The following is a 25904-nucleotide window of genomic DNA, read 5'->3' as shown; positions in this document are numbered from 1 at the left end:
CGCGACGCGACGTCGATGATAGTTCGATGTTCTTTCTAAACGTAACGTGTAATTCACATTCGCCTTATTTTTCTTTTTCGTCAGGATGTGCCCTTTTATTTATCGTTTGTAATACGATCGTAATAAATCGTTACACGTGAAAGGTAAAAGGTAAAGAACAAGATTATCATAAGTCGCTAAGAATTATACAACCCAAGACGCAAACGAAAGTCTACGGTAAAATCATCTCGGCTCGAGTAGGCCGCGAATCTAAGCGATCGGTCTTACAAATTAACTGCTCGCAGATATATAAATACTCTTCTTGGCAATTAACAACAAACAATCGCGTTACGTTCACATCGTGTCGATAACAATGTTTCGTTAAAATTATTGCACTGAATTCCATCGATTAAGGAGAAGCTCTTTATCGATTTTTATTAATAAAATAGAAATGAACAAGTTAGATGAAATCGTGTAGAGAATATACGTATACAATCTTCTATACTTTTTGATCTCGTTTTCTCTATATAGTACTTAAGATTTTTATAGAAAAAAAAAAGAAAAAAAAAAATCAGTAATGCCTCTTAATCTTGCACCTTTTCGAGCTATCGATCGACTCGATAAACCCTGAAATTCTACCTTGAATCGTTTTCTATTCTCGCTTCTTCGATGCAATTCTCTTGGCGCTCGTGGACGAATTTTAAGCAGCTTCCAACCAACGATCGAAACCAATTTCAGGGGATGTTCTCGCGTAAATGGTTCAGGGGATCGATATACGTGTTGTTTTTCTATATCAATGATGTATATATGTATATGTGTATATATACTCTCTCTCTCTCTCTCACACACACGCGCGCGCGCGCGCCACACACACACATACACAGAGATTCACACACATACACATACATACACATACATACACGTATGTATTACGTTTATGTATGCGTATCGTGTGCGTTCGCGTTGGCAATAGCGAAGAAATTTAATACCAGTCCTCGCTATGGGGTGGCGATACCACCGCTGAAGACCCTAAACTCTACGAACTATAGCGAGGCTCCCTCGTATCGTCCATCCATCGAACATTATACAAAAATTATAAAAAGCTTATTATTCGGTATGTACTCGTCTCATAGATTCGAGGCAGGTTTTTTCTCCGTAGTACACAGAAGGAACGATCGTTTTTCCGAATTGTTCAATTCACTGGCTGGATCGTACGACAAGGAGCTCGAAAACTGACACTGGATTCTTTGGACCCCCTCGCGTACTCGCAAGTCTCGATTTCATGAAGCATTTTCACCGGTTCTGGTTGGAATGTACCGATGAAATCTAACGTGAATGTGTCCCGAGGAATATCGTATGGAACGCTCCTCGACTCCGCGCGTAGAAAAGAGAGATCGGTATTTCGAGCAGCCTACCACCGACAATCGTTCCAAGACCGTTCTCTTTAGCTAGCAACGGTAGCGCCACACGTACGCTTCGAATACGTTCGATCGTTCTGCTTACCGATCGTACTAATAGTTGGCGTGTTTCTTCGTAATATAAATATTCTCTTTGGTAGAAAAGACGTGCGTGTATTGGGAGTTTGTAGATCGCACCGGTGAAAAGGATCGTCGAATTCTACGTATGCGAAGAGTAGAAAAGTCTTGTTTCTTTCGTTTCGGTGACCGATTCTTTCCTATTCTTCTCGTTCCCTGGCTCTTCTACCGCCCTTACGCGTCCTACGTCTAACAAACGGTACAAACACTCGAAACTCTGTAACGTGCCCGAAAAGCTTGGTCGCGTTCATATTAACAAACTTTTCTCCCTCTGCGATGTTCGCTTTGTACTCGCAAAAATAAAAATGTTTGCCTAGAGACGATGTTCGTAGCGACGCGAGTAGATACCGGAGAATTTGTTACCTATTGGACGAATTTGGCACCTATGCATGATCGTTGATTACTTTGGGTTCGAGTCGCGATGATACAAATTCTTGCTTGCTGCGAAGAACTAATGCATTCGACGGTGGAGATTTAGTTTGGCACACTCGATCGAAATAACCAACGTCTTATCGCTGTCGTTTCGTCTGTCCGTGTCGCTGAAAGCATCGTCCGCCAGAATCTCGTCTTACAAACGTTCTCTGTATACGTATCGAAAAGTATTGTAAATGTTCACGTGTAAAAAGACTGATTCGAAAAATCGCATTTTGCGGCCAACTTTCGCGCGTCGACACATTCGAGTGATGCGAAGCGAGCGGGAAATACATCGAGTGCTCCGAGTAAAATTTAGGCACCGATTTCTATTAGACCGCGAGACCGTGCATTCGTGCGACCACAGAACACGGACAGAACCTTATTGTTACACGGAGAGTTTCAATTCCATCGCTATACCTGCTTAACGTATCTATTAAATCTACAGAGTTATAAGAAGAGGAGCGCTCGACGTATACCGTCTCGTTTGTTGCGTCGTTCGCGATGAAATGCGATATACGATCTATGCTAGATTCGATAAAAGAACGCTTGTCGGAAAAGATTTTTCAAAAAGAGGGGACAAAACTAGTAAAAATCGCACGACGATTCGGACAACAATGAACATCGACCGTTGTTCCTCCGAAGCGCAAGATTCCAACCGAATTCGTATCCTCGTTGCGTGCGTCGTTCGTCTGACTTTTCGCTTCCTTTGCATTGGCCCTTATATTCCGCATCCTCGGACCTCGGCAGCTCGACATCCCTTGTCCTTTACTGTTCGCGTTCAACAGAGAATATGATCACTGGATCGTTGTCGCGAGTCGAAGGAAAGCCGGCCAACATTTTGCAGGCGTCAATTTCAAGACAAAAATGCGAGGCAATCGTAACACAGGTCCCAGGAATGATCACGCTAACTAGTCATGCTGTGTATAATTCAAGTAAGTGCGGTTACTATACGCAGGCGGAATTATCACTCGTTCGGTCTACGTTTCTTGTCGTAGAGGCGAGGTCCAGTCGGTGTATCCTCTTTCGAATAGTTTGCCGATGGTTCGATTTAGTTTGTACAGAATTACCAAGGTAAATAAAACTGAAATTTGTGGCCTGCACGTTCAAAGACTCGTTTCGTTGTTGAAAGTTAACGATTCGGAGGTTTTCACCGTGTTTTCCTTCGTTTGGGGGGAAGCGAGCTGAGAATTCCAACGATTCTTCGAGCGTGCAGACCGAGACGCGGTCTAAACTCATAAATTTACGTGCATACAAATAGAAATAATATCGATCGTTAGAAAACGGACCGTTGTCATTGGTTAACGCTTAGATAAATCGTGCTTTTAAAAAAGAACACACTCACGCACGCTTTACGCACACTTATAAGAAAAAAACGACATTTACAAATTGAAAAGCGAAGAGGAAAACATGGATTTCATAACACACCATGCAAAAAATGAGCCACGCTTCGCAACAAAATACTACGAAGAATGCGGGAAAAAAAAAAAGAACAACTGTAAAATTGACATGAGCAGTGCTGGTCGAACTAATTGTAAATTGGAGAACACATCGAAACTGTAGGAGTCGAGTAATTCGATGGAAGGTGATTGAAAATGGACCAAGGCTCTATGAAAAAGTACTCACCACAAATCGATTGACCTTCACTTTCGGTGTGCGGTGCGACTCGGTCGGTTGCGAGCCGAGGGACTCGAAACGAGCTCTGAGACTACTCGCGGACTCTATGCTGAGCTGGTCGCCGGTATTCTGAGCGATTTCCATCTCTGCAATGTTTTGGTTACTCGCCATCGTTTTTCCGTCCGTCTCCTCCCAGCGCTCAAATTTCGCGCACAGGGTCTTCGCACGCGCAGCGTTTTGCGCTTGTTTCAGGAACTCATCCTCCACCTGAAACATACGTCTCGTTAATTTTTCATTCCTACGATCATCGAAAGACTTGCGAGCTAATATTTGCTCATATTCGCGGTTCGAGAATCTCGAGACACCGTACCCCTTGTCGCGATGTTAATAGATGCTACCATCTCTCGAGAACAATGGAAGTCGCACGGCAATCGACGTAAACGAACCTTATCCGAAGCTCGCACGTAGTTGGGATCCCTTTCCTCGTTGCTGTCCTCGCCTTCGGACTCGTCCCCTTCCTCTTCTTCCTCTTCCTCAGAGTCCGACGCCGTTGGTTTCGCGAATTTGTCTTCCGGCGGTGGCGTGAAGCGTTTCAAAGGTTTAGGACCGTTTGGCAACTCCTTCTTGGTCGCGTTCTCCTCCATTTGCCTAAAGATCGAGAGCATCTTTCTGGCGGTGTCCGTGTGCACTACTTCGTCCACTCTGTCGTCGGCTCTGACCACGTCTGGGTCGCGATAGATTTCACGTTCAGGGGATTCCATCTGCCGAAACGATCGGTATATTAGTCGCATACATCGGTTAGGTGTATGATGTATCCAAGTTCCAGAGCATCGTCACCTTCGGAAACAACGAAAAGGTTAAAAGTCGACAAGCTTTCGCACGGTTACGAGTCACGAATTGTTACCCAACGCGATTATTGGGAAGAGTTGGTTGTTACGGAGGCAAATCTAAGCGGGCAGTGAAAACATCAGGAGAGGCAGGAAATCAGAAGAATAAAGGTGTTCCTTTCCAAGAATCGTTGCTCGGCTGAGTCAGCTTTCGAGCGGTGTTAACGCACGTCCATCGTCTCTCAGGTGGATTTTTACCTGAACGACCGCGACGGGCAAGCCGAGGACCCGATGACGACGAGCAACCGTCCGTCTCGTTCCCGCGTCGCGCACGATTTCTGGAATGCGTTTTACGATAGTACCTGCGACACTTGGCGTGTTTTCGTCGAAAACGTCACCTACGAGAATCCGTTCCGATAACGTTGCCGCCTTAAACAGCTCGAGAAAATGGGAACCCACGCGTTTCGTTTCGCTTTGAAACGATCAGAGATTTATAGATTCGCGCCAAGAGAAAGCTAATTAGTTTGAGTTGCCAGCGCGAATCATTATTAACGATGTTTCGCCACTTTTTATTTAGACAGAGAGGCAACGCCAATCCGCTCGATAAGATTTATTCGGCTTCTCGTTTCGTTTTCGCATACTCGATATAAAGAGTACAATAGAAACGGTATGCTACCGTTTCTCTCTTTTTCAAAAAAAGAAAGTCTTTCTCGTAGCGGTCGATCGATGACTTTCATCGAAAGGAAAGCGTATACGCGTATGCGTACGCGTACGTCAAGTATATCCGCGACGGTGGCGTACTCCGTTACTCTGGAAAGGTGAATTCGAGAAAGCTGGCAATTCAGTTGAGCTGATTATACGTATATATACACTTTTCCGATATTTCGTCGAATTAATAACCAAAGCCTGACAAGTCGACCGTAAACGAACTGTAACGTAGTTGCAAAACTTGACGAGGTATGCAGCTTCAAACTCGACGCGACGCCGACGCCGACGTCTCCGTTTGAAGAGTAATCGATCGCTGTCTCGTTGACGCGCGTTCAGAAGCAAGATACGGTCGCAAATGTATATCAACTACTTTCAATAAAAACTTTCGCATTACGTATTATTTATTTTCTAAACGCTATTCGACGTGCCTTTAGATCGTGAGAACGCTGCTCCAAAAAAATTCTATGACAAAAACAAAGACCGTACTCGAAACACGAGTCTGAGAGATTCGGAGCGAGGAAACCTTGAACGATCGATATCTCGTGTTTTATATCGTAACGGGAAACAAATCAAACGATTACGAAATACGAGAATCCCGAGTTCATCCCGTGGACGGTGTCCCCGTCTGTTTCGATACTCTATCATAAATCGACTCGTTTACTCACTTTTTTGAACTTTGTTGGCCTTGGATCGCGGGATACTGCACAGCATAAAAATTGAGCGGAAAACAGAAAGAGAAGCCGAAATGCAAACGAAAATACACGGAGCCTTCGCGTGGGAGCCTTTTGTTCCGTTGCCCCGGCAAAATCCAAACTGGCAGCGTGTCGGCGGTTGCTATGCCGTTCACACGAAGAGGACGCACAGCTCTTACTGTTCCCCTTCGTGAGTTACTGGGAGGGCCACGATCCACGATGGTGTGCTCGGTCGCGCCGCGCCGCGTCGACCGGCCTGCTCTCTTCACGAATGGAAGGATGTAGGAATACTAACGGTAAAAGTATGGCTGCTGACCAGTCGAGGGGGTTCAAGGACAGTCTGCGGAATCGAGTGACTCTGCGCGACTCGCGACTCGCGGCTCGAATCGTCGAGCTTTCGCGAGCTCCCACGGGCACACCGATCTTTCTCTTCCCGATGAATCGATTATCAATTGGGATTAATCACGTTGTCTCTTCCGTCGATAATCGTTACGTATTCGCTATAAACACGTATCTCTTTTATTTTAAAATGTGTCGACGAAATTTCGATTTTGATACATTTTCGGATAAGAAAGGTACTTTGAGTACGCAAGTTTTGCATCGGTCCCCACCGATAGAAATTGCTGGGAAGTTTGGTGATAATAGGTCTGGGTCGGTTTAATCTTCTTGATTCCGGCGAATGGTACGAAGCTTATAATAGCGCTGACGAAACTCGAGGGAGGTACTTTGTCGGATGATTCGTCGAATCAATTTGATGTGGGTCACGTAGCGAACCATGCAATGAAACTTAAATAAAAAGTGTTCTCTTTGTAGAACATTCGAAGTGAATATGTTGACAGTAAACATACTCTCCAAGTCCACGCCAGCTAAGCTTTGTTATCGTTAAATATCAATCCATGCAACAAACAAACGTAAAAAATGACGACGACCGATAGAAAATGAAAGTACGTCGAAAGATGCTATCGTACGGCCAAGTTACCAGTCGATGTATGGAATCTTGGCGCGAAACCGATAAAACGAGTTAGACGATTACTCGGATATCGACAAGAAAAAAAGTACGATGATCTTGACGTTAGCAGAGCCAACAAAGATGTTGTTGTCAACCGATCGGCGTTGTTAAATTGTTAGAACGCACTCGAGAACGCTTTGCACTCGAAAAACAGTCAAACCTTTACTTGTCCGTCGCGCGGAGGAGTAATACGAAACTTCTTCCGCTCTTTTTGTGGTTCCTGGTAGGACTCGAAGAATTTAAATTTGTTCGAAATGTCCGAGGTCTCGACGTGAACCTCTTCGGCTGTGTCCGAGCTGCGCACCACATCCTCCGAGACTTGGCGTCCCATAAATGCCTTGTTCGTACAGGTTTCAAACGATTAACGACTCGATTCTTCGAAACGCGACCCCCGTCGACAAACGCAGAATCGAAAATCGAACTTTATAACCGGCTAGAAAAAGTCTGCGACTCGTTCCTTAACGGCTACATTGAAAAAAAAAGGTGAAACTTACGTCTCTCGCGCGACGTGGCGTTTCCGCAGGCGTCTTCGCGTTTACAGGTGTTACGGGTCGTCCGGTTTTCGCTGCCGAAGCATCCAGTTCCAGAAACAGCGACCTAGATTTTCTGCTAATTCCTACCACACAATCGATCGATTATACCTATTAATCGATTCTCGAGAAATAATTCTTGTACAATGTAACATATTTCGCGATTGACGAATAATCGCGCCTCGAGTTCAATTGTAGTTGATTCTACATTAAATAACACAACCGACGAACGCACCTGCCGCTATTACTTCCTCGTCAGCCTTCTCCGGTTTCGGTTTACCGTCCGTCTCGTCATCGGAGGCGGCAATGGGCTCGCCCCTTTCGAATCGCTCTTTGATAGAACGAGCGTGGGTGGAGGAGTGCTGGATCTCTTCGGCCGCGTTGATCTTTGTCACGCGCTCGCTTCCGGCCACCGCCTGTTGGTACATCTCCTTCATTTTACCCTGCTTGCCCTGTGACAGAAATCGATCTCCGGTAAGCGAAAACATCTATAGGTTCACGTATAGATGTCGATGCCAAAAATGTTACTTCGCATCGAAAAGAAAATTATTTGCAGGCACGAATCCACGAGTCGTTCCACAAATCGTTTCATCGTGCACGCGTTACCCGACGTTACGCGCGTTCTCGAGAGAATGCGTGCGCCACATTTTCTTCTCTCGAACTTTTTCCGCGTCTGCGTCTAATGGGCACGATGTCATTACCCCGGACTACTTCGCGAGCGATTTAGTCGTTCCTCGAATTAACCGGAACCGGTGATCGTTTCTTCTGGTAAACGCGGAGTATGTTATCGAGTTCTGTGCCGCCGCGCCGTGCCGCCGTGACGTTTCGGTCTAGTCGAACGGTGACGGTTCAACGAGCTCGAGAAGGAACGTAAAGTTACCATGAACAGCCGCGATCGAATCCCGGCGATCTCTTCTTTCCTGGCTTCTCGTTGCACTTCGCGTCTGCCTTGCTGACTGGTAGACTCCCAACGGTTCTTTATGTCGTCCATTTTGGTGAAGCTTATCGGACGCTCGCGAGTAGTGCGTTTCGCCTTCACGATTTCACTCTCCATTTCTGTAATGCACGTAACGCGAAATGGGTACGGTTAGAATTCGAGAAATTTTCTACGAGAAGCTTTTCGCTGGATCGATCAATGAAAATTAACTCTAAGTTGTAGATGTATCATTGGTAGATGTTTTATACGCTAGCAATATCGTGTTACAGGTACGAAATAATACTTCTTCTCACCGTTTCCTAGCAATTTGCGCAACGTTGAACTTTAACAACGCCATGCAGTGGAGGGTTAAGGTAAGGTAAATTTCACAACCTGTACACGTTTCATTCAAATACGTTAAATGTCTTTATTTATCGTCGTTTTATTCTATCGAATGAAATAAAAAAAAAAGAAAAAAAAATTAATGAAATTCGAATTCTTAGTTTACGCTCTCACTCTCTCTCTCTCCATATATATATATATATATATATATATATATATATATATATATATATATATCTTTTGTTAATGATAAATGTTTTCTTCAGTACTCTGATTCCATCGAGTAGGAGGTAGAAGATTGCAAAAAGAACTAGTTCTCTCGAGGAAGTAGACTCCAGCTTCAAACGGAATAAAAGGAAGACAAAAGGGAACAGGAGAATCCTCAAAACATCAACAGCGATGGATTTCGATTTGAATTAAATGTTTCTCTGGCCTCACCCTCCGACTCCTCGGCCTCTTCTTCTTCCTCGCTCTCGCTCGACTCCTCGTAAGGGATTCCATTCAGCGATTCGTCCGCCACTCCGATATCCATGCCTTTGGCCTGGAATCTGGACAAAAAGAGGTTCAAAGTAGTCGTAAACATTCGAACGGATTCTGATAACTTGGCAGTTGGTATACAGACATCGCGTCGCCAGTTTTCTCGCGTTACGATAGGAACACCGCGAAAGAAAATTGCTGACGAACCGAATGCCATGTCGGCGCGTCTCGTGCGATCGCGAGAACGATTCTAGCGTTGGTGAATTCATTTTTCACTCTACTGTTCTATTATATATTAGCGAGCCTTGCCTTGCACATTTTCGAGTGACACGGCAACTTTTGTCGGCAGCATTTGATCGCGTTACTTCGCCATCTCCTGCCTTTAATGCGCTTCGTTTGCCTTGCTGTTCAGGTTGGAATGCAATGTACGGTAGAAGAAACACGTATTGTTGCGATGTTACATTTACCGATGGGATCGAGCGTACCGCGAATAGCGATAAATTCACGCTTCGAAAAAATAAAAAAGATCTCTCGGTGCGTTCGAATCCGGTAAACGAATTTTCGTCACGGCTAAGAACCATCTCCTTGACCCGCGTCGGACCTGGTCCCGAACAACGAGGAGAGAATGAGGCGAGAACGGACGACGCGAAATCGTCGAAACGCGATTACTTACTTAGCGAGTTTGCTGAGGATACTCGGTGATCTCTTCACCGCGATCTGCGACGGTGACCTTTCGATCTCGTTCGCCTCCGTGCCAGCCTTTTCGAATACTTGGAACCGGGACTTGACGTTCAGGCTCGATAGTTCTTCGAGGCCCAGGTCCGGTTTGTCGGAGGCTGCAACAAACATCGGAGAATGTTTTCATCGGATATCGCGACGATTGGGACACCGAGTTCTCCCGGTTATTTTGTTTACGTCGATCTTACGATCAAGAAACTGACCAAGCGTCGATGCAATTGTCGTAATTTGAACCATGAAAGTTAGTCGTTCGGAATTGGAACGTTTGAATTTAGACGATTTTACGTCCGCTGGATTTTATCGAAGGACGGAGAACGCGATGTGTCTAGCTTGGATGGTAACACGTAAAACGATCGATGCCCGATGCAGAAAACTTTGGCCACTCGAGGTTGCTCTATTACCGCGAATCGTGCCAGGCGCGAGCTTCCAGTCTCACGCTACGGCAGTTTACCTGCTCGTTCGAGAGACCAGAAGCATAGAATCATCTATCTTTCGAATGCGACAGTCGGTTGAAACTTAAAGACAATTCCACTATAGAAACGGGTAAACTGCGGACGCGAAATTGTCCCACACGCGTGTATTAATATATGGCAAACCATGCATAGCTATGATTTTCTGAAATTACTACGATGTTACAACGTTTGTACGGTTGATCGAAAAAACAAATCAAACGAACAACGAAAAATGTCGAAAATAAAAAAAAAAAATGAGTACGTAAAGATAAAATCTAAAATCGGCGTCGCGTCGTTAGGAACTCCAATGGTCGATAGCGTTAAAGATGCACTCTGCAAACTGTTAGGCAAGGATTAGACGTCATTCTCAAACGACTTTTTCACCACATTCCTCAAACTTGTGTCAGTCTTTACCTCTGACCACGTCAGGCGGCAGCTCTTTCGGCTCGTTCTCCCTAATGATCAGCTCCGGCTTTCGAGGTCGCGCTACGAATTTTACAAGACATCTCGTTGTCCCATTAACGATTCCTCTGCTGATACGCGTGTAATATATATTTGGAGGGGAGGACAGACAGAGGATTTTCCGTATCTCGCGTAGAATGATTCATTCGCCAACTACCCGAAGGATTAAGACGCGTTCGCGAGCCTTCTCGCGCCGGTCGATCTCGAACGAAATCTGTTAAAGTTCTGTTAAGCGCGGCTGATTCAATGCGGAGAAGAAGAAAAAGCGAACGCGTTTCGGTGAAATCGCGAATCCGCGTTTCGAATCGCGAGTCCTGGGCGGCGGATATCAAAGCGACCAGAAAGATTCGCAGATTAGACCAAGAGGTTGGCTATTTTAAGGCGAGTTCCGCCTACGTAGACCGCGAGAGCGTAGTCGCGAACCGTGTGATCGACTTACCAGGCTGGTCGGACTCTTCAACCGGTTTCGGTTGGAAGAGCTCCTTGAAGTGTGGCTTACAATAAAGCGTGCTCTCGTGGCTCTCGTAATTGTCGACGTTAAGCTGTTTGCTACACTGGACGCACCGGAAGCAATTCTTGTGCCAGACCAGACCCTCGGCCTTTGTCTGTTCCATTTGGAAGACGACCTTGCCGCAACTGCGGCAGTTCGGATTCGTGTCGCCATTCTGACCCACCTGCTGTCAAATTCAATTATTCTTCCTGTAGCTGTTTCTTTCCTTTCGATACCACTCGTTTCATCATCGAATCAAACCAAATTTTATTTAACACCGAACAAGAGTCATTCGAAAGAAAGTAATCTCGTACGGTAGCGCGTTCACCGAGGGCTACTCTCCTTCAGCCACGTCGACGCGATGCTTTCGTCGGAAAAGCTGCTCCTCTCTTCCCATGTTTGTTACGAGAACGGGCAAACCAACCCATGGACGATCAATTCCGCGCCAAGAGCTCCGAACAAAGAGGCTATTTACACGCTCTCCGTGGCTGAAGGGTTAAGTACGTAGATCTTTAAGTATCTCGAGGAGTGCTTACGGCGTTCAGCTGCTGTTGAACTTTACCCGCGTCGATCGAGCGCACATGCAGCACCGTCTTCTTGCTCAGAGCGTCGAATTTATTGAAGCTCGATTTCTGTAAACACAAACGATAGAGGCGTCAAGCGAAAAGCGCTCAAGAAAATTCGGTCGGGTTCATAGTCGGAGGGAGAAAACACGAAGGATTCGCGTTGTTTCGATCTAGCCTCAAGCTCGTTCAGCGTGAGCGTAAAAGCGTGTCCTTTTGCATTGAAAATGAACGAGTTTGACACCGTACTTGTTCTTGGTTCAAATTGTACGGTACGCGGGAAATTGAATAGACGTCGACCGTCCGAACGCGGCTCGGTGAAATATAAGGATACCTCGTGCGAGAATTGGGTGCATTTTTCAGAGATTTCTCGAAAGAGGAGAAATAAAGGAAAGGATAGTAGTCCGAAATCGAGAGGTATCCAAACGAAAGGTCGGTCGCTCGTAAGGTAGCGGAAATCCAACACGAATCGAGAAGAAAAATGTCAACATGCTCCGCGTATACGTGTCGTCGGTACAAAGACAAAAACTAACGATATCGTGCGTTATCGAGCGGTCTTTGGAAAGAAATAGACGCAAAGGAAGCAAGGCAAAGGCGATAAAGTGAGAGAAGAAAACTGAGCAGAGATAAAAAGCTCCGTAGGAATCGACCGTATCGTGGTTATCTCATCCGGGGCTTACCTCGAACCTCGGCCGATCCGTGTCCTTACCCTCGTTCGTTAAGTTTGCCAAACTACAGTAGGAAGCCCTCTGTCCCGAGGAGGTCGATTTCGTAATTTTCGGTTAAGGTTTCATGCACGGCCAGGGAGGGCACACCGAACAAAAAAGAAAGAAACAGCACTGGCTGCGGGTTAGTGTCGCGGATAAATATATTCCGAAGCATTGCACCTTCAATCTCCAGTTGGAGGATGCAGCGGATGGCGTATTGCGAAATTTTCTTCGGTTCGTCGCCGTTTCTCTTTCACGAATTTCTAGCAAGCGTTCGAGCAGAAAATTACTTGGTCCGGACGTAAAAGTCTGGGTTTCGTTCGAGCTTGGAACAACGTACAAACTTAACGGTTAATGGGTTATTTTCTAACGATTCCGGTGGTACCGTCGGCCATTCCACGCGAAGCTGGCAACAATTCTTATTTACTTGGAAATTTCGAGTAACGTGGAAAAGATAAGCGACCGGATATTTTTCCAAGTTTCGACGTCTGTCTCGAATCTTTTGCCAAATAGGTCGCGACAGGCAACGGAATTTCAAGACGACGAAAGAATCGTTAATAAAAAGATCGAGATACCGTAAACGTTGGCAGTTGTCAATAATCCGATACGAATCTCGCCATCCGCTGCATCGCCAAAGAGAAGAAAAGAGGACGAAGGAGAAGAACGAGAGAGGAAAACATTCGGAGACAGCTGGAATTGTTTCTCGCGTCTGAGCTTTTCGCTCGAATCGCCATTTCTTTTGGCATCGTTTTAGTTCAAGATTTCTTCGCTTGTAATTCGAACACATTTGACGCTGAATCGATGTAAAACGAATTTTCAAGAAGAGAATTTTTATATTCTTGTCGATAAAAAATTTCGAATACCGTGTAAAAGGTAGATTCGGCGTTAGCTCGATCAAAATTACAGTCTCCGAAGCAAAGAGTGAATCGGAGTCGAGATATCTCTGCTCGGCCCGTTCGCCCGGAATCGCGATCGTTGAGCGACAATGTCGAGAAATTATGTCACATGTCGCGAAATCAGTAACCGGATAACTGATAAACGACGGATACGTAGCGAAAAAACTCGCAAGGCCTCGATTCTTGGTCATCACCGGCTATAAAGTGGGGCAAATGAGCAGTAGGTTATTATCAAAGCCGGCCCTCCCTTAAATGGAGAGACAGCATTCGTGGCGTGACGCCGCGACGCCGCGACGCGACCGACTCGAGAGTAAAACGTAGCTCTCGAAAGAGCGTACCCAAGCGGATCGCTCACGTGCACGCTCGGGATTCCCTTCGATCGATCGTTCGTTACCGAATTGTCTGGCTGGGCACAGTTATTCGAAAATCGGTTGATTTCGTTTGTTCCTTGAATTTTTGTCCGGGAACGTGCAACCAGCGTTCGGACTGGATAACTTACGATTAGAAAAGATGCTCGAGGGTGTAGTCCAAGAGCGGTGGGAATGAGACCGGGCGACCAGACGTAGTCGCGTTCCTATCGCGTGCCATTCGACACCGTTTGAAACAAGCCGTTCGCGATTTAACGTTTAATATTTCGATTATTATCTTTTCCAAGTTGTCGAGTTGTACGTTACAATGCAATAATATAAATAGGAGGTTATCCTAACCGTCTCCGATGTTATCCAAAAGGTTCACGAAAGGTACTTACGAGGGCCTTGACCGACACCCCGGCGAAGACGAGTGCGTCTTTGGTGAACTTGGAGTAACCCCTCTCGCATACTCGCAGATCACCCAGCGACCTTGCTTTCTACGATCGTCGGGAGCGTTAACGGGAACTCAGATTAGCGGCAAGTTGCAGACAGTTTCGCGGAGTGGCGAGCTTTGTGAAATTTTCATTCTGCCGATATATCTTTCCCTTTTCTGAAATTTTCGCTAACTCGAAGGAACCGTCGAAAACACGAACAAAGATTCCAAAGATACGACCTAGGCGATTCTACACGAAACCACAAAGCTCGTACTCGTCGCGCGATTAGTATGCTGTTACGATAATTAGGATATATTATTTGTCTCTCATCCGGTTAATCCTTGTCGCTAATACAACGCGAAGCGAATAACGGAAGCTCCGAGTAGAGCTCATGCAATAATAATAATAACTGTTAATAGGACTGTCGTTCTTGTCGTACAAGGCACATCGGATGCTGGGCAACATGCTTCGGATCCCGCTGTCCCGAATGAATTGGAACGATTCAATCGTTCCACTGTTTGGACTGTTTAAATCGAAACGAGTCGCTTTCGATATAATGAAAATGGAATGCACAGATTTCATCGGATAAGCGTGGTGATTGGTTTCCACGAATTCTGAATCATCTTTTCGTATCAGCAACACCGTTCGTCGGGAGATTCGATTGACTCTGCACGTCCCCGGTACGTACACAGAGAGTTGGACAGAGCGAACGAAACATCCAAACGATAGGCGATACCAATCGATTCCGTAAATTTCTTTGCTCGAAGGTAACGATCGAGAAACCGGAGAGTGCGAAATGAACGAGATGACGTGATATACAAACCTCCTCGGTTTCCATCGTGCGATTGGTTTTCCCGTACGTTGTCTGATCGCCGTCGCTCATGCTCGAGATGTCGCCAAAGCTACGACACTGTTAGTGACAACAAAATACAACTGACAAAAGTGTATCGACACCCATCGAAGCAGTTTTTCTCGCCAGCCGCGCGAACAAGCGTCTCTCGAAAAGAAAATGATCGAGTTAACGAAAACGTTTACGTCGTATCGTACCACGGGATACAAGCACGTATAGGTTGTACATAATCCAATTTAAAAAAAATATACGTCGAATCGAAGCGATGAATTTGATTCTTTTTGCGTTACTTACCAACTGCTTGATCGATACTCCGGTTGCGATTTTTTCCTTCATCGATCGATCCTGCTCGTGGCGACTCGCTTCCGATACATAAGTCTGTGTCTGCATGCACAAAATACAACGCACAAAGCTAATCACATGCGAATGGGATGTACGGTGATGTCGCAAATCTACTTGGGTTCTTCGATCGAACCTGGTCAACGTCTGCGATTAGCGTTGCTTATTTGGATTAATCCATACGTTTGGTCGAAACGATACATAATTTCACTTTTTCAAAGAGGTTTTATTTCCGTGTTTCCGATAGTTCTTGTATCGCTCGTACTTTCAAATGCTCGACATAATTTGGGTTAACTCGAAATCGTAGTATGCGAGTTAGAGCGTTAAGCGATTAATAAAAATGCTCGTTTCGACCAACTTGGTGCTAAACGTATGATTTATACGCGGTGACCCACTTTTATCTATATACGAATTTATTGCGAATGTCTGTGAAAATTTCCAACATCTCCTTTGTAACCTTGATCCTTGTAATGGGACACTTGGCGTATAAATACATCGATACTACGTGCAAGACGATTACGAACTGTTTGGGATTTAACATAGGTGCCCTTACGGAGAGGCAATTTGTGGTTAGCCTCTCTCGGCACTCGTAATGCTGTTAATAAACAAACTGATCTTGTAGTACGATCAATATTTACTACATTTGTTACTGTGACACACGAACAAAATAGAAGAAGGGATGGTTTGTAAATCGTCGAATGCGATCGCTATGAAAGTTCGTAGGTAGGTAAGGAATCGAGGTACCCTCGTAAGTTCGATTTCGTTGAATAGTCGACAAAATTGCGACTGTTTTGATCGGAACCGTGCTTTCTCGCCCCGGCAATTATACCAGTAACGTAAGAAAAGAAAATACAAACGAATTCCTCGCACGCGATTCGAATTTCTTTGGTCGAGCGATCGCGAACGGGACATGCGAGTCGCTCGCGGCGCGGCGCGGCGCGGTGGTTCCACGCGGAGAAACCGCGCTCTGGCTAACGAAGAACGACGCGAATCGAATTCGATCACGGACAATTTACTCCGTCGCGAGCGCGTAGTGCCGTTCGAACGAAATTGCAGCCACTTTGCGCATCGCGCGTGGAAATTCGTTTGCGTCGAGAACTTCCTTCTGCCTCGACCATCCTCGTTTCAAGCCCGATTCGCTCCTCTCAAAGCTCGAACTTACCAGAGATTTGACGTTCACGTTCGACAGATCGTCCTCGTTCGAAAAATCGAGCGTTTCCAGATGCATTTGCCGGGAACCGGTGTGCATGCTTGGCTCTCGTAAGTTACAGTTCTAGCAAAACAGAGAAACACGCGCAAACTGTACATGCAACCGATCACGACACATTCAACAGTTGTTAAAAGTAACGAGAAGGTCTTGGAAGAGAGAAAGTGAATATTTGAAAATTGTTGCGTTTTCCTTTTAGGCATCCCGTCGCGCGGCACCCCCGTATCTTTGCCTTTTCGCGAACTTGTAACGAAAAACAGCGAGAAACTTTACACCTCGATCTTGGAGATGTTCGACTTTCGAGTTTCTCGAGTCCGAGAAACTTGGATCGAACATTATTCCAGGCATCGCCGTGTTCTCATTCGCAACGAGTCAAAGTTTTTCGACGAAAACGAGAATTTTCCATCGGGAGGAGACATTCTCGCGGACGAACATCGAGGAGGTTGTATTACCTAGAAAACTGGTAGGAAGTAGCTGTTCGTGACAATGCTGTCGACAAGAAAAATTCCCAGACGCGCTGGAATGCCCAAAAGTGCCGACGATTCTTCTTCTTTGGCCGGAACAAAAGTCCTGATTTCTTTTTTCGAACGCACGGTCGATTCCCCGAGTTTCAAACGACGCGGGAGTAACGATTATGGTAAACTGCTCTCGGGACCGCGTAAAAGTCGTTAGAAATCCCGTTCATCTCTGTGTCGGAGCATCAATTAAAGTGAAAAGCTAGTAGAAACTATCGGCAGGAATCGACGCGGCATGCAAACAAGGATTAAAGACGAACTTCCGGTTTACGTCGTGCGACGGTCGTTCCTACCGGAACCACCGGTGGTGGATGCTTCGAGTGATAATTAAAACGACATAACGGTTCATGCACACCGTATTTATACCCACGCTGCATCTCTTGTCTCGTTGCAGGATTCTCGATCTCGATTCGATCGTCTCTGGCCCTCGATGTTCCCTGGCGACGCTTTTCCGTTCTCTCTTTTTCTTTCTTTCATTTTTTCTCTGTATCTCCTTTGCTCGCAGGAACAACGCGAGAGTCCCGTGTCCCCGTCGCGAGCGACGCGAACCCACCCTGTAGAAAATTAACGAACGCGACTTTGTTCTCGTACACTTACCACGGAGATGTTCTCCTTCTCGAGTTCGCTTTTCTTGCTCTTTTTGGTTTTCTTTGTTCGCGGAGTGAGATTTGGCGAGGCATCGTTACCAGCAACGCCCTCGATCTTCTTCTTCTTTGTCTTGGTTCCACCCTTCGCGCTCGACGAAGTGACCACGGATGTCGTCGTTGTGATCGTCTCCTCGCGGCTTTCACTCTGTATTAAACAAAATAATGAAAAAGGTTCGTTATTTTGCACGGTTTAAAGAAACTGATCTGTAGCATCATTTCGATGCACTCGCCACCGAAGAATCTCTTCTTTCGTAATCCTAAAATCATTGGCTTGAAGTAATCTTTCATGGTACGTTAAAAGTAATTTACGAAATAATCAGAGGTTAAACGGAAATACAGGCTGACGGGACGTTCTTTCGCGCGTGTTGCAAAAGCTAATTTCGACTGAAATTAACGAGTGCGATGCTTTGACAATTTTCTTAACGAGCTCTCTCATATTATCTGTGTACACGTTGGAGATGCGCGCATCCGGAGGGAGGAGTTCTCCTCGAAAGTTGCGAAAGATCGAAGGTAGAATCATCGATACCAACGATCGCGCGACGCCAAGCTTGAAACGGTGGACGATACGCACCGACCTCTTTCGATATGTTTTTCTCTTGTTCCAAACACATCGTCAATTGGCCGCAAAATGATACTCGTGTGTCGATTTGTTCTTATACGCGATGCAAACGGCGATAAGCGGATATAACTGCTAAACGAAGGTTGACGAGTGGCCTAGTATTTTGCGTATCGAGCAGATGACATTGGAGCGGCCGCGTAATTGCACGGATAGTTTCTATCGTAAATGGAAAAATGAATCTAGTCTTCCTCCATGTTTTGAAAGAGGATGCGTGATCTGAATCGTCGGTAAAACGAAGCGGAACTAAATATTTGATCGTATTCCACGAGAAACATGTTATCTCCCAGTCGCTGGATCGTATCGCGCGTTCTTCTATGCTCGATCTGTCGTCGAGAATACACCCATTTCGGTTTTTTTTTTTACCTCTGATGGTCGCGAAAGAGAAGATTCATCGCGCGACAGCTGTGAAAATTCTTTTCGATGTAAAGCTGGATTTAATCGTTTTTCAATATCCACGCTGAACACTTATCACGCGTAATTCTAATCACGCGATACCCACGATCCGTGTCCGTTAATAAGAAGCTTTCGTTCGGAATTCTCCAGCCACTTTCTTCGACTAATACGATACGCGCGGTATGCGCGTGTTGCATCGTCGCCAATAAGGATAAAGCGTCGAGAAAGAGAGCAAGTATCGCGCATTCCTTTTCTATGCATTAATAAAGTATTAAGTAACGACTGGATAGATTCGAATCGTGGCGTAATTACAGTAAGCTTCGAACGGTGTGGACGAATCCTATAAACGACGCCCGTCGTAGCTACGGATAAATAAACATCTTTTTACGAGCTTCCTAAATGCTACGGTGATTTTCTCACGATGATTTTTATCGTCGTTGTTATGCTTAATGAATTTCCGACGGAGGTTTCGTTCGTAAACGTCGATCGAGGACAAGAAGATCGTTCAACCAACAACCGTTCGAGCCAAGCGGACAGAAACTAATTCACTTTACGACGACGTTGTACGGTAAGCTTAACGTTTTCGCCTTAAACGATAGCGATTATTTGTAGTCTGTCCTTCGTTGGAGCGAGTCGCGGTCGAAAAAGTTTGCGAAACACTGATCCTTCCGATCCCGATCGACGATCGGTGCACCGAGCATTCGTATAGTCGCGAGCGAATCTTAATTACGCTGGCGGCGAAAGTTCGAAGAAGCGCCGCGATGCCATGGAATTTCTTTCGGTCCGATTATCTTTAGACTTAACGAACAGATCCCGGAGCAAATTAGTTACGAGGATCGCAGGTACCAGCGACGACTTTATCGCGATCTTGTTATTAGACGATAAGAGGAGTCCGGTGATCGGTACAATGCTTCGTTACCCGGCGTCGCTTCTTCGCGGGAGACCCGTAATTACGGGCCACGTAACTCGAGGAACCCGATTCGAAGCGACGATTACACCGCGTTCTTCACGAAAGACAATCGAGAGGGCCTTTCAAAATTCGCATAGCAGCCACGTTTCCCGAAATTGTGTAATCGCGCGTCGTAATTAAGATATTTTCCGCTCTTTGACGACTTTCCCGTGGCGGGAACGATCGAAGACGATCGTCGCGAAGAATTAGATGATCGCAGCGAACGGGAGCAGCCGAAGAACTTTCGTAACGCCTTAGACGAGACTTTCTAATTTACCGTGCGACGCTACCGATTCACTTTCACAATTTCGAATTAAACCGGCTCTTGCAAAACATTCGGGGCTCGAGTTGGCGAGAACGCGAGAACGCGATCGCGAACACGCTGTTAGAAGTATAGCGAGGTCGAACGACGAAGAATTTAAAGCAATCCTTTCCACACACCGCTAGAGCACGCCTCGAGTACCTCCTGCAGTATTCCTTTCACCGAATATGCAAGCGATACTGTTTCGGGATGACTCGATCGACAACTGCAAGGCACAACTCTGATAGATTTAACACGTCTTCGACCCTCTAACGACAAGCTAACGGCGCGCGGTACGGAAATCCTGAACGTCCGCATTCGTTCGGTCGAACGTAGCTCGCGCGTACCGTGGAAAATTGTTGGTTCCATGACGCGAACCACGCAGATCGTAACGGAGCACTTTTCAGCGCGTTGCGTTCACCAACGATTTCGGGCACACACAGTTCTGGATTTTCACGCCGGCTTGCCGACGAATCACCACGGACACTGTATCGACGATCAAAACTGTAAAATTCGACGATTTTGAACGATATTACCGACAAGAACATCGGCCACCCACTCGATGAGACGACAGAGCGCGTCTACCTTGGCAACGAGGTCGACGAAAGCTAACGAAAGAACAACAGAGAGCAGGCTAGATGGAAGGAGAGCAAAGGAGCGAATAAGAGAACTCGATGGGAAGGGGAATGCGTACTTCTCGAGCGCCCTGGGACCGGCTCTTTTGCCACTCGCTCGATCTCGATACCGATCGGAAGAATGCCGAGTATAACGCGTCGAGTAACGCGTGTACACTGTACGTACAAAATATTCAAAGACGGGAACGTTGTAACAAAGTGGCTTTTACGATGAGAGATAAATCGAAGATAGATTGGCAATTAAAGGTTCGAAAAGGAGAGATACAGCTATGATGCGGTTAGAGTCGGAAAGGGGGAAAGCGAATGAAGAAGAACAAGGTTTTTCACGACGCGACGCGTAGCTGTCCTACCTGGCCGATGATCATCCTCGACGAGCGGCAACAAACGATCGAAAGGTTTGGGAACCGGCGTATCCACGACTCGGAAGATGTCTGCGTCCGGAGAGACCAGGTTCAGGAAACTCCGGTGTTCTCTAAAGCGTGGACAGCGGGAGGAAATCGTGGGGATACGGTGGATTTCCGCGATTGGCCGTTTCCACCGGACACAGGGAGACGGTTGGCCGCGTACGTGTGGCCAGGTGAAACACGAGGGGAGCAGACGGTGTTCAGCTGGCAGAACGAAAGGTACCAGGCCGATCTAACAGCAAGCGGAGCTCTTGGATTGGACGCCTGCTACCGACGAAAGATCGACCTCGATATCTACGCCCGAGCGTGCTTCGAACGTGACGCTTCCAGACTTATTTTCTTTAGGAAAATTGATTTAGAAAGCTCGAGATCGAAGAAACCTGGTCTCGAGAGTTGCGTATACAAATGTACGTATCCAAGCTTTCAACCTTGAATATTCAAAGTCCGCGTAGATCAAAATCTCTGCGAAACGAGACCATTTTTTTTCCAGAGTCCATATGAACCGATGCGCACGAACCAGGTAGGTAATAATTTCCGATACACCCCGAACGCTGCTCGAAGCGCAACAAACAGAGACGAGACGTCTCGTCGACGTTGGCTTGTTTCTAGCACGACCTCGATTTTGGTTAAGTCTGTTCCGAGCGGAATAGGTTACTCGGTGTATACGATTATGGGCGGTGCGGTGGTCGTTGAACCGACCGGCTCTCTGATAACTCGATCGTCGTTCCGACACCCTGATAAACGAACGAAATGCTTCCGTTACGCGGTGATCTGCTCACGCGGGACATGCAAATTATCATCGTCGTTTCTCCTTGCCGCGTCGAGGTACGTTTACTATTGTCATTGAACCGCTCGCGCTCGAGCGATATTGTTGCGACTGACGCGCGCGTCGACCGATAACAAAACTTGTTACCGATGGTGTTACGACCGGATCACAAAGTTTCGCAAACGTTTGCCACCGACAATACTACGATACACTTATACAAAGTGGCAAGTGTCGGTATCACGCGAACTCGGCAATCCAATCCCTTGTTTGCGCTGACACAAATTATGTACCGTGCTCGCATCGACATTCGACGTTTGTTATTCGAAAATAACGTTAGCCAACCTCGAGTCTCTACGCTGCAATCGTGTTGTTTGCATTTTCATTTACTATCGCGAACGTTGTTACTTCAAGAATGACAGTTACGATAACCCTATCTCGAGTTCGTATTATCCTGAACGGGGCGTCGAGAAACAAGAATTACTCGAGACCCTACAGGAACGCGAATAACGCCTGGCTCTTTGTAACGCGAAGCGAGTGTATCGTCGATTCGAAACGAAAGTGCTTCGTCGGAAACTCCGGTAAGTCACCCAATGATGTACTTGGAAGCTATGGGTTTTGATTTCAAAGTCAAACTCGGAGAGTCTAGTAAAATTTCTAGTTAAATTTGAAAAGTATCCTTTAATGACAGATTTGAAGTTTGATATCGATAAGTTAATAAGTTACTGCGAGTTAATAATCGTTAAAAGTACTGCGACACATTGTCCAGTTACGTATTACGAAACACCAAACGGAAACAACAACAACAACAACAACAACAAATCATTCGCGTAAAACATCGGCAAGCGCAAACATCGTTTCGCCAGTCGAAGGATCGAGCGTCAACGTCTCGAGTATCAGCATTTCGGTGTACTTGGATCCTGCGCCGTAAAGGGGTGGTGATCGCATGGGCAGATTAGTCGGGAAAGGATATAAACTTACGTCACACGTGTTAGAAGAGTCGCTGGCTTCGTCGTCCGGGGTAGCAAGAGGTGCAACGGCGCGAGTCGGAGAGTCGAGGTTTTGGTCCTCCGCGTGGTCGTCAACCGTCAGTTCCGAGTCGTTTCCGGACTCGAGATACTTTGTCTCCGAGACAATTGTCACGCTACTCTCGGATATTACTACTTCGGTCTTCTCGATGAACGTGGGCTCGGAGACCGAGAGTTCACTGGACGATTCCGCAATCGCATTCTGTTCGTCCGCGTTATCGTTCGCTTCCTCTTTCATTTCCTCCTCCTTGGCACCGATTTCTTCGTCCTCGCCGAGCGAGTTTCTCATCCGCGGATCAGTTTTTCCCGGCGACAGGCTTTCGTACGACTGGAGGTCCTCTTGGAAGTGTCGATCGCTGCATTCCTCGCTCAAAACTCGGCGTTCCGTGTCTATGAATTCTTGAGTACTGGCCGCGTCGGTCGACGCTTCCGAATGACTTAAGGTACCGTCGTCGAAGCTTCTCGATTCCGCCATAGACGAACCCTGAGCTTCTCCTTCCGGTTCAGGTTCCGTTTCCGTTTCCTGTTCTGGTTCTGGTACTGGTTCTGGTTCTGGCTCTAGTTCCTCGCCAGGTTTCGCAAAAGTCGAACGCTCCTCTAAATCTTCGGGAATTTTCTCGTCGACCGAGCTGGATGATTTATCGTCGAACGATACTTTGGATTCTTCCCCCACTGGAAGCTCGTTACCGTCGATTTCCGCGTCTTGTTCCTTGCCGGATTCGGCCATTACGGATACGGAAGAGTCACCGGGATTGTTGACATCGGGCAACGAAGACTCCTCGACGAGTTGGTCGGTTGCGCACGTCTCGCTGTTAGTCTGGCATCGATCGAATTCACACAATAGCTGTTCAGCCTGTTCGCCATCTAGACACGTTACTCGTTCTGTCCAGTGGTCCAAAACGTTTGTCGATCGCGACTCGTCCTCCTCGATAGGCTCGGCGTCGGCCTGCACGATGTCCGACCCCGCGAACTCTATCAACTTGGTCTGGACCTCTTCTTCATCTTGGTACTTGTCGAGGCGCGCGATGGGATTTGAGGTTATCCGATCGACGATGGACTCGTGGGTCGACGCGATGGACTCGTCGGTTACGTTCGACATTTCCGGTGATTTCTCCGCGGGGTCCGCGATCCGAAGGACGGGATACGGCGAACACGGATCTTCGTTGTCCTCATTCCGTGGGAATGATCCGTCATCGTCCGCAGAGTCACGCGTGGACCGATCGATCTCGTCCGACGTTGTTTTCCGAATGACAATCGTGCTGCCAACTTCCGGTTGTTCGCTAAATACCTGCTCCTCCTCTTCGTCCCGAAAACCTACAGCAACCGGCTCCGGCTTGACGTTCTCATCGTAGGAGGAACCCGAGATCTTGGTATCGGGTGACACGTGACCGTTCTGATAACTGTACGGTTCCTCGATCAACGAACAATGTTCGCTCTCCGCGACGATGAACTCCGTGTTTGCGTCGACGGACTCCTGTCGCCTGTCGAGCACGATTCTTTTTACAGTTTCCGGTTCGTTCGTCGATGCCTGTCGGTCGTTGGCGTCGACGATCGTCTCCTCCTCGGTGCTGGAGCAGATCCTCAATGCCAACTCGCTCTCGATCAGCTCCTGTAGACTCTTGTCGTCGCTGTTTAGCTCGTTACGCGTATTGTTAGTCATGATTAAGTCGTCTTCGTCATCGTTGGTGTCGCACAACGTGATTAATTGATTGTTACTCGCGGTTATGTCATCCAAATCTAGCAAACCGTTGTTAGATTGCACACCGCACACTTCGTTCTTCTTGCTACTTACGACGTTGATTGATTTCTTCGTCGCCACCTCCGCCATTATGGCGCGCCTGGATCCTCGGGTAGTCGCACCGTGGATACCTGAAACGAAACGACCATATATAATAGTATCAACGAAAACCGGTTAAGCGTAGACAATTTGTCGTTAGAATACGCTTCGCGGATCTATTTGCTCACTTATTTGTTTATTTTATCGGAGTGCTCCGGACGATTTCGAAAGCACGCGCACCGAGATTCTTTCCCGAAGCAGCGGGTGGTTCTATTCTTGGATCGGTCCGCATTCGGTAAGCAACGAGATTCGCTGTTCCTCTCAAGGATCATCGCGTAATTCGCAGCAATCGCAACGACAGGGATACAAATCGTGTACCGCGTTAATCGCCGCCGTCGACGCCGACGCTAAGTTCTCCGCTCATCGAAATTAACGGAAGATTCGGACGTGTGGAACTCGGGAAGCGGTACAGGCCAGCGACGATGGTTGGCAACGTAAACCCTCCTATTATTAGCTATTCGCGCGTCCGTATATTTATGCCGCTGCGACGGAACGTATTTCGAAAATGAAACCTGAAACTCCTCAAGGATATCCGACTGCCCCTTTCTGGACTCCAAAAACGCGAGCGCGTTCAATTTTCGGTACGGGCTCTCCGGGAGTAAAGCTAGTAAAAAAGGTTACGCTGATGTTGGATATTTACCCTTTATTTTTCCAGTTACCGAGAGAGTCGAAATCGCGCGAGTGCGCGACCGCGGTATTTCGCTATGCGAGTTAATTCTATATGTACCGACGTTACGACATCTTCGTCGTTGACGAGGAAACGTAATACCCTCGCCAGGTTCGCTAGACCAGTCGGTATGTGATTCGTGAGATGCTCGAGCAAGGATCTATAATCGCGGAGATAGCAATTGCTTCGTTTTCGCAAGGTTGTAGCAAGGTTTCGGATCGGGTTTGTCCACCGAATACGCGTAAACTACCGAGTGCAAATTGCTCCAACGGATAGAAGCCGAAGGCTCTTGGACGTCTCTTTAATGGCTACAGTTATGATTCCGTTACTCGACTGTGTCGCGTGGATGTTTTTAGCGGTTCATGCGGCAAAACGACGCGGAACTATATATTCGCTTAAATTGGTCGTTAAGGAATACCTAACTGTCTCGTCAGCGTCGATGTATCGTAGCGTTACGCGAGTTATCACGCGAGGCTCGCAGCGAACGGCTTGTGATTTCGGATGCGATTGTCGTTTAGAGAGTTATCGATTATTATTTCGAGTTTCCTAAATTGCGCCCAGGAACGGTGATCCGGATCAATCGTTATCGATGACCCGATAAATTCCAGGGTGTCG

The 25904-nt window shown here is 46.8% G+C and overlaps 1 protein-coding gene across 20 annotated transcripts in view; it reads right to left on the bottom strand.

Moving 5' to 3' along the window:
• The window catches only part of LOC128892244 (LIM domain and actin-binding protein 1), a 39030-nt gene that overhangs the window by 965 nt on the left and 12161 nt on the right, over positions 1 to 25904 (bottom strand). The window contains exons 1-19 of one of the 20 annotated variants that reach the window (XM_054159743.1): positions 22739 to 24571; positions 17644 to 17838; positions 16487 to 16597; positions 15280 to 15369; positions 14959 to 15045; positions 14100 to 14198; positions 12429 to 12497; positions 11722 to 11817; positions 11135 to 11372; positions 10648 to 10719; positions 9717 to 9879; positions 9005 to 9114; positions 8189 to 8364; positions 7544 to 7760; positions 7273 to 7394; positions 6939 to 7115; positions 3989 to 4303; positions 3552 to 3809; positions 65 to 2696 (exon numbers count right to left, since the gene is read on the bottom strand). In XM_054159743.1, coding sequence (XP_054015718.1) covers positions 2694 to 2696; positions 3552 to 3809; positions 3989 to 4303; positions 6939 to 7115; positions 7273 to 7394; positions 7544 to 7760; positions 8189 to 8364; positions 9005 to 9114; positions 9717 to 9879; positions 10648 to 10719; positions 11135 to 11372; positions 11722 to 11817; positions 12429 to 12497; positions 14100 to 14198; positions 14959 to 15045; positions 15280 to 15369; positions 16487 to 16597; positions 17644 to 17838; positions 22739 to 24445 — 4305 coding nt within the window. In that variant the 5' untranslated portion in view covers positions 24446 to 24571 and the 3' untranslated portion in view covers positions 65 to 2693. The other 19 variants (XM_054160139.1, XM_054152918.1, XM_054153670.1 and 16 more) reach the window with 19 other exon arrangements.

This window comes from Hylaeus anthracinus, unplaced genomic scaffold (assembly GCF_026225885.1).
Source record: "Hylaeus anthracinus isolate JK02 unplaced genomic scaffold, UHH_iyHylAnth1.0_haploid 0, whole genome shotgun sequence".
Classification (NCBI taxonomy): domain Eukaryota; kingdom Metazoa; phylum Arthropoda; class Insecta; order Hymenoptera; family Colletidae; genus Hylaeus; species Hylaeus anthracinus.
The sequence above is the reverse complement of the archived record's forward strand: the minus strand, read 5'-3'. Positions and strand labels throughout refer to the sequence as shown.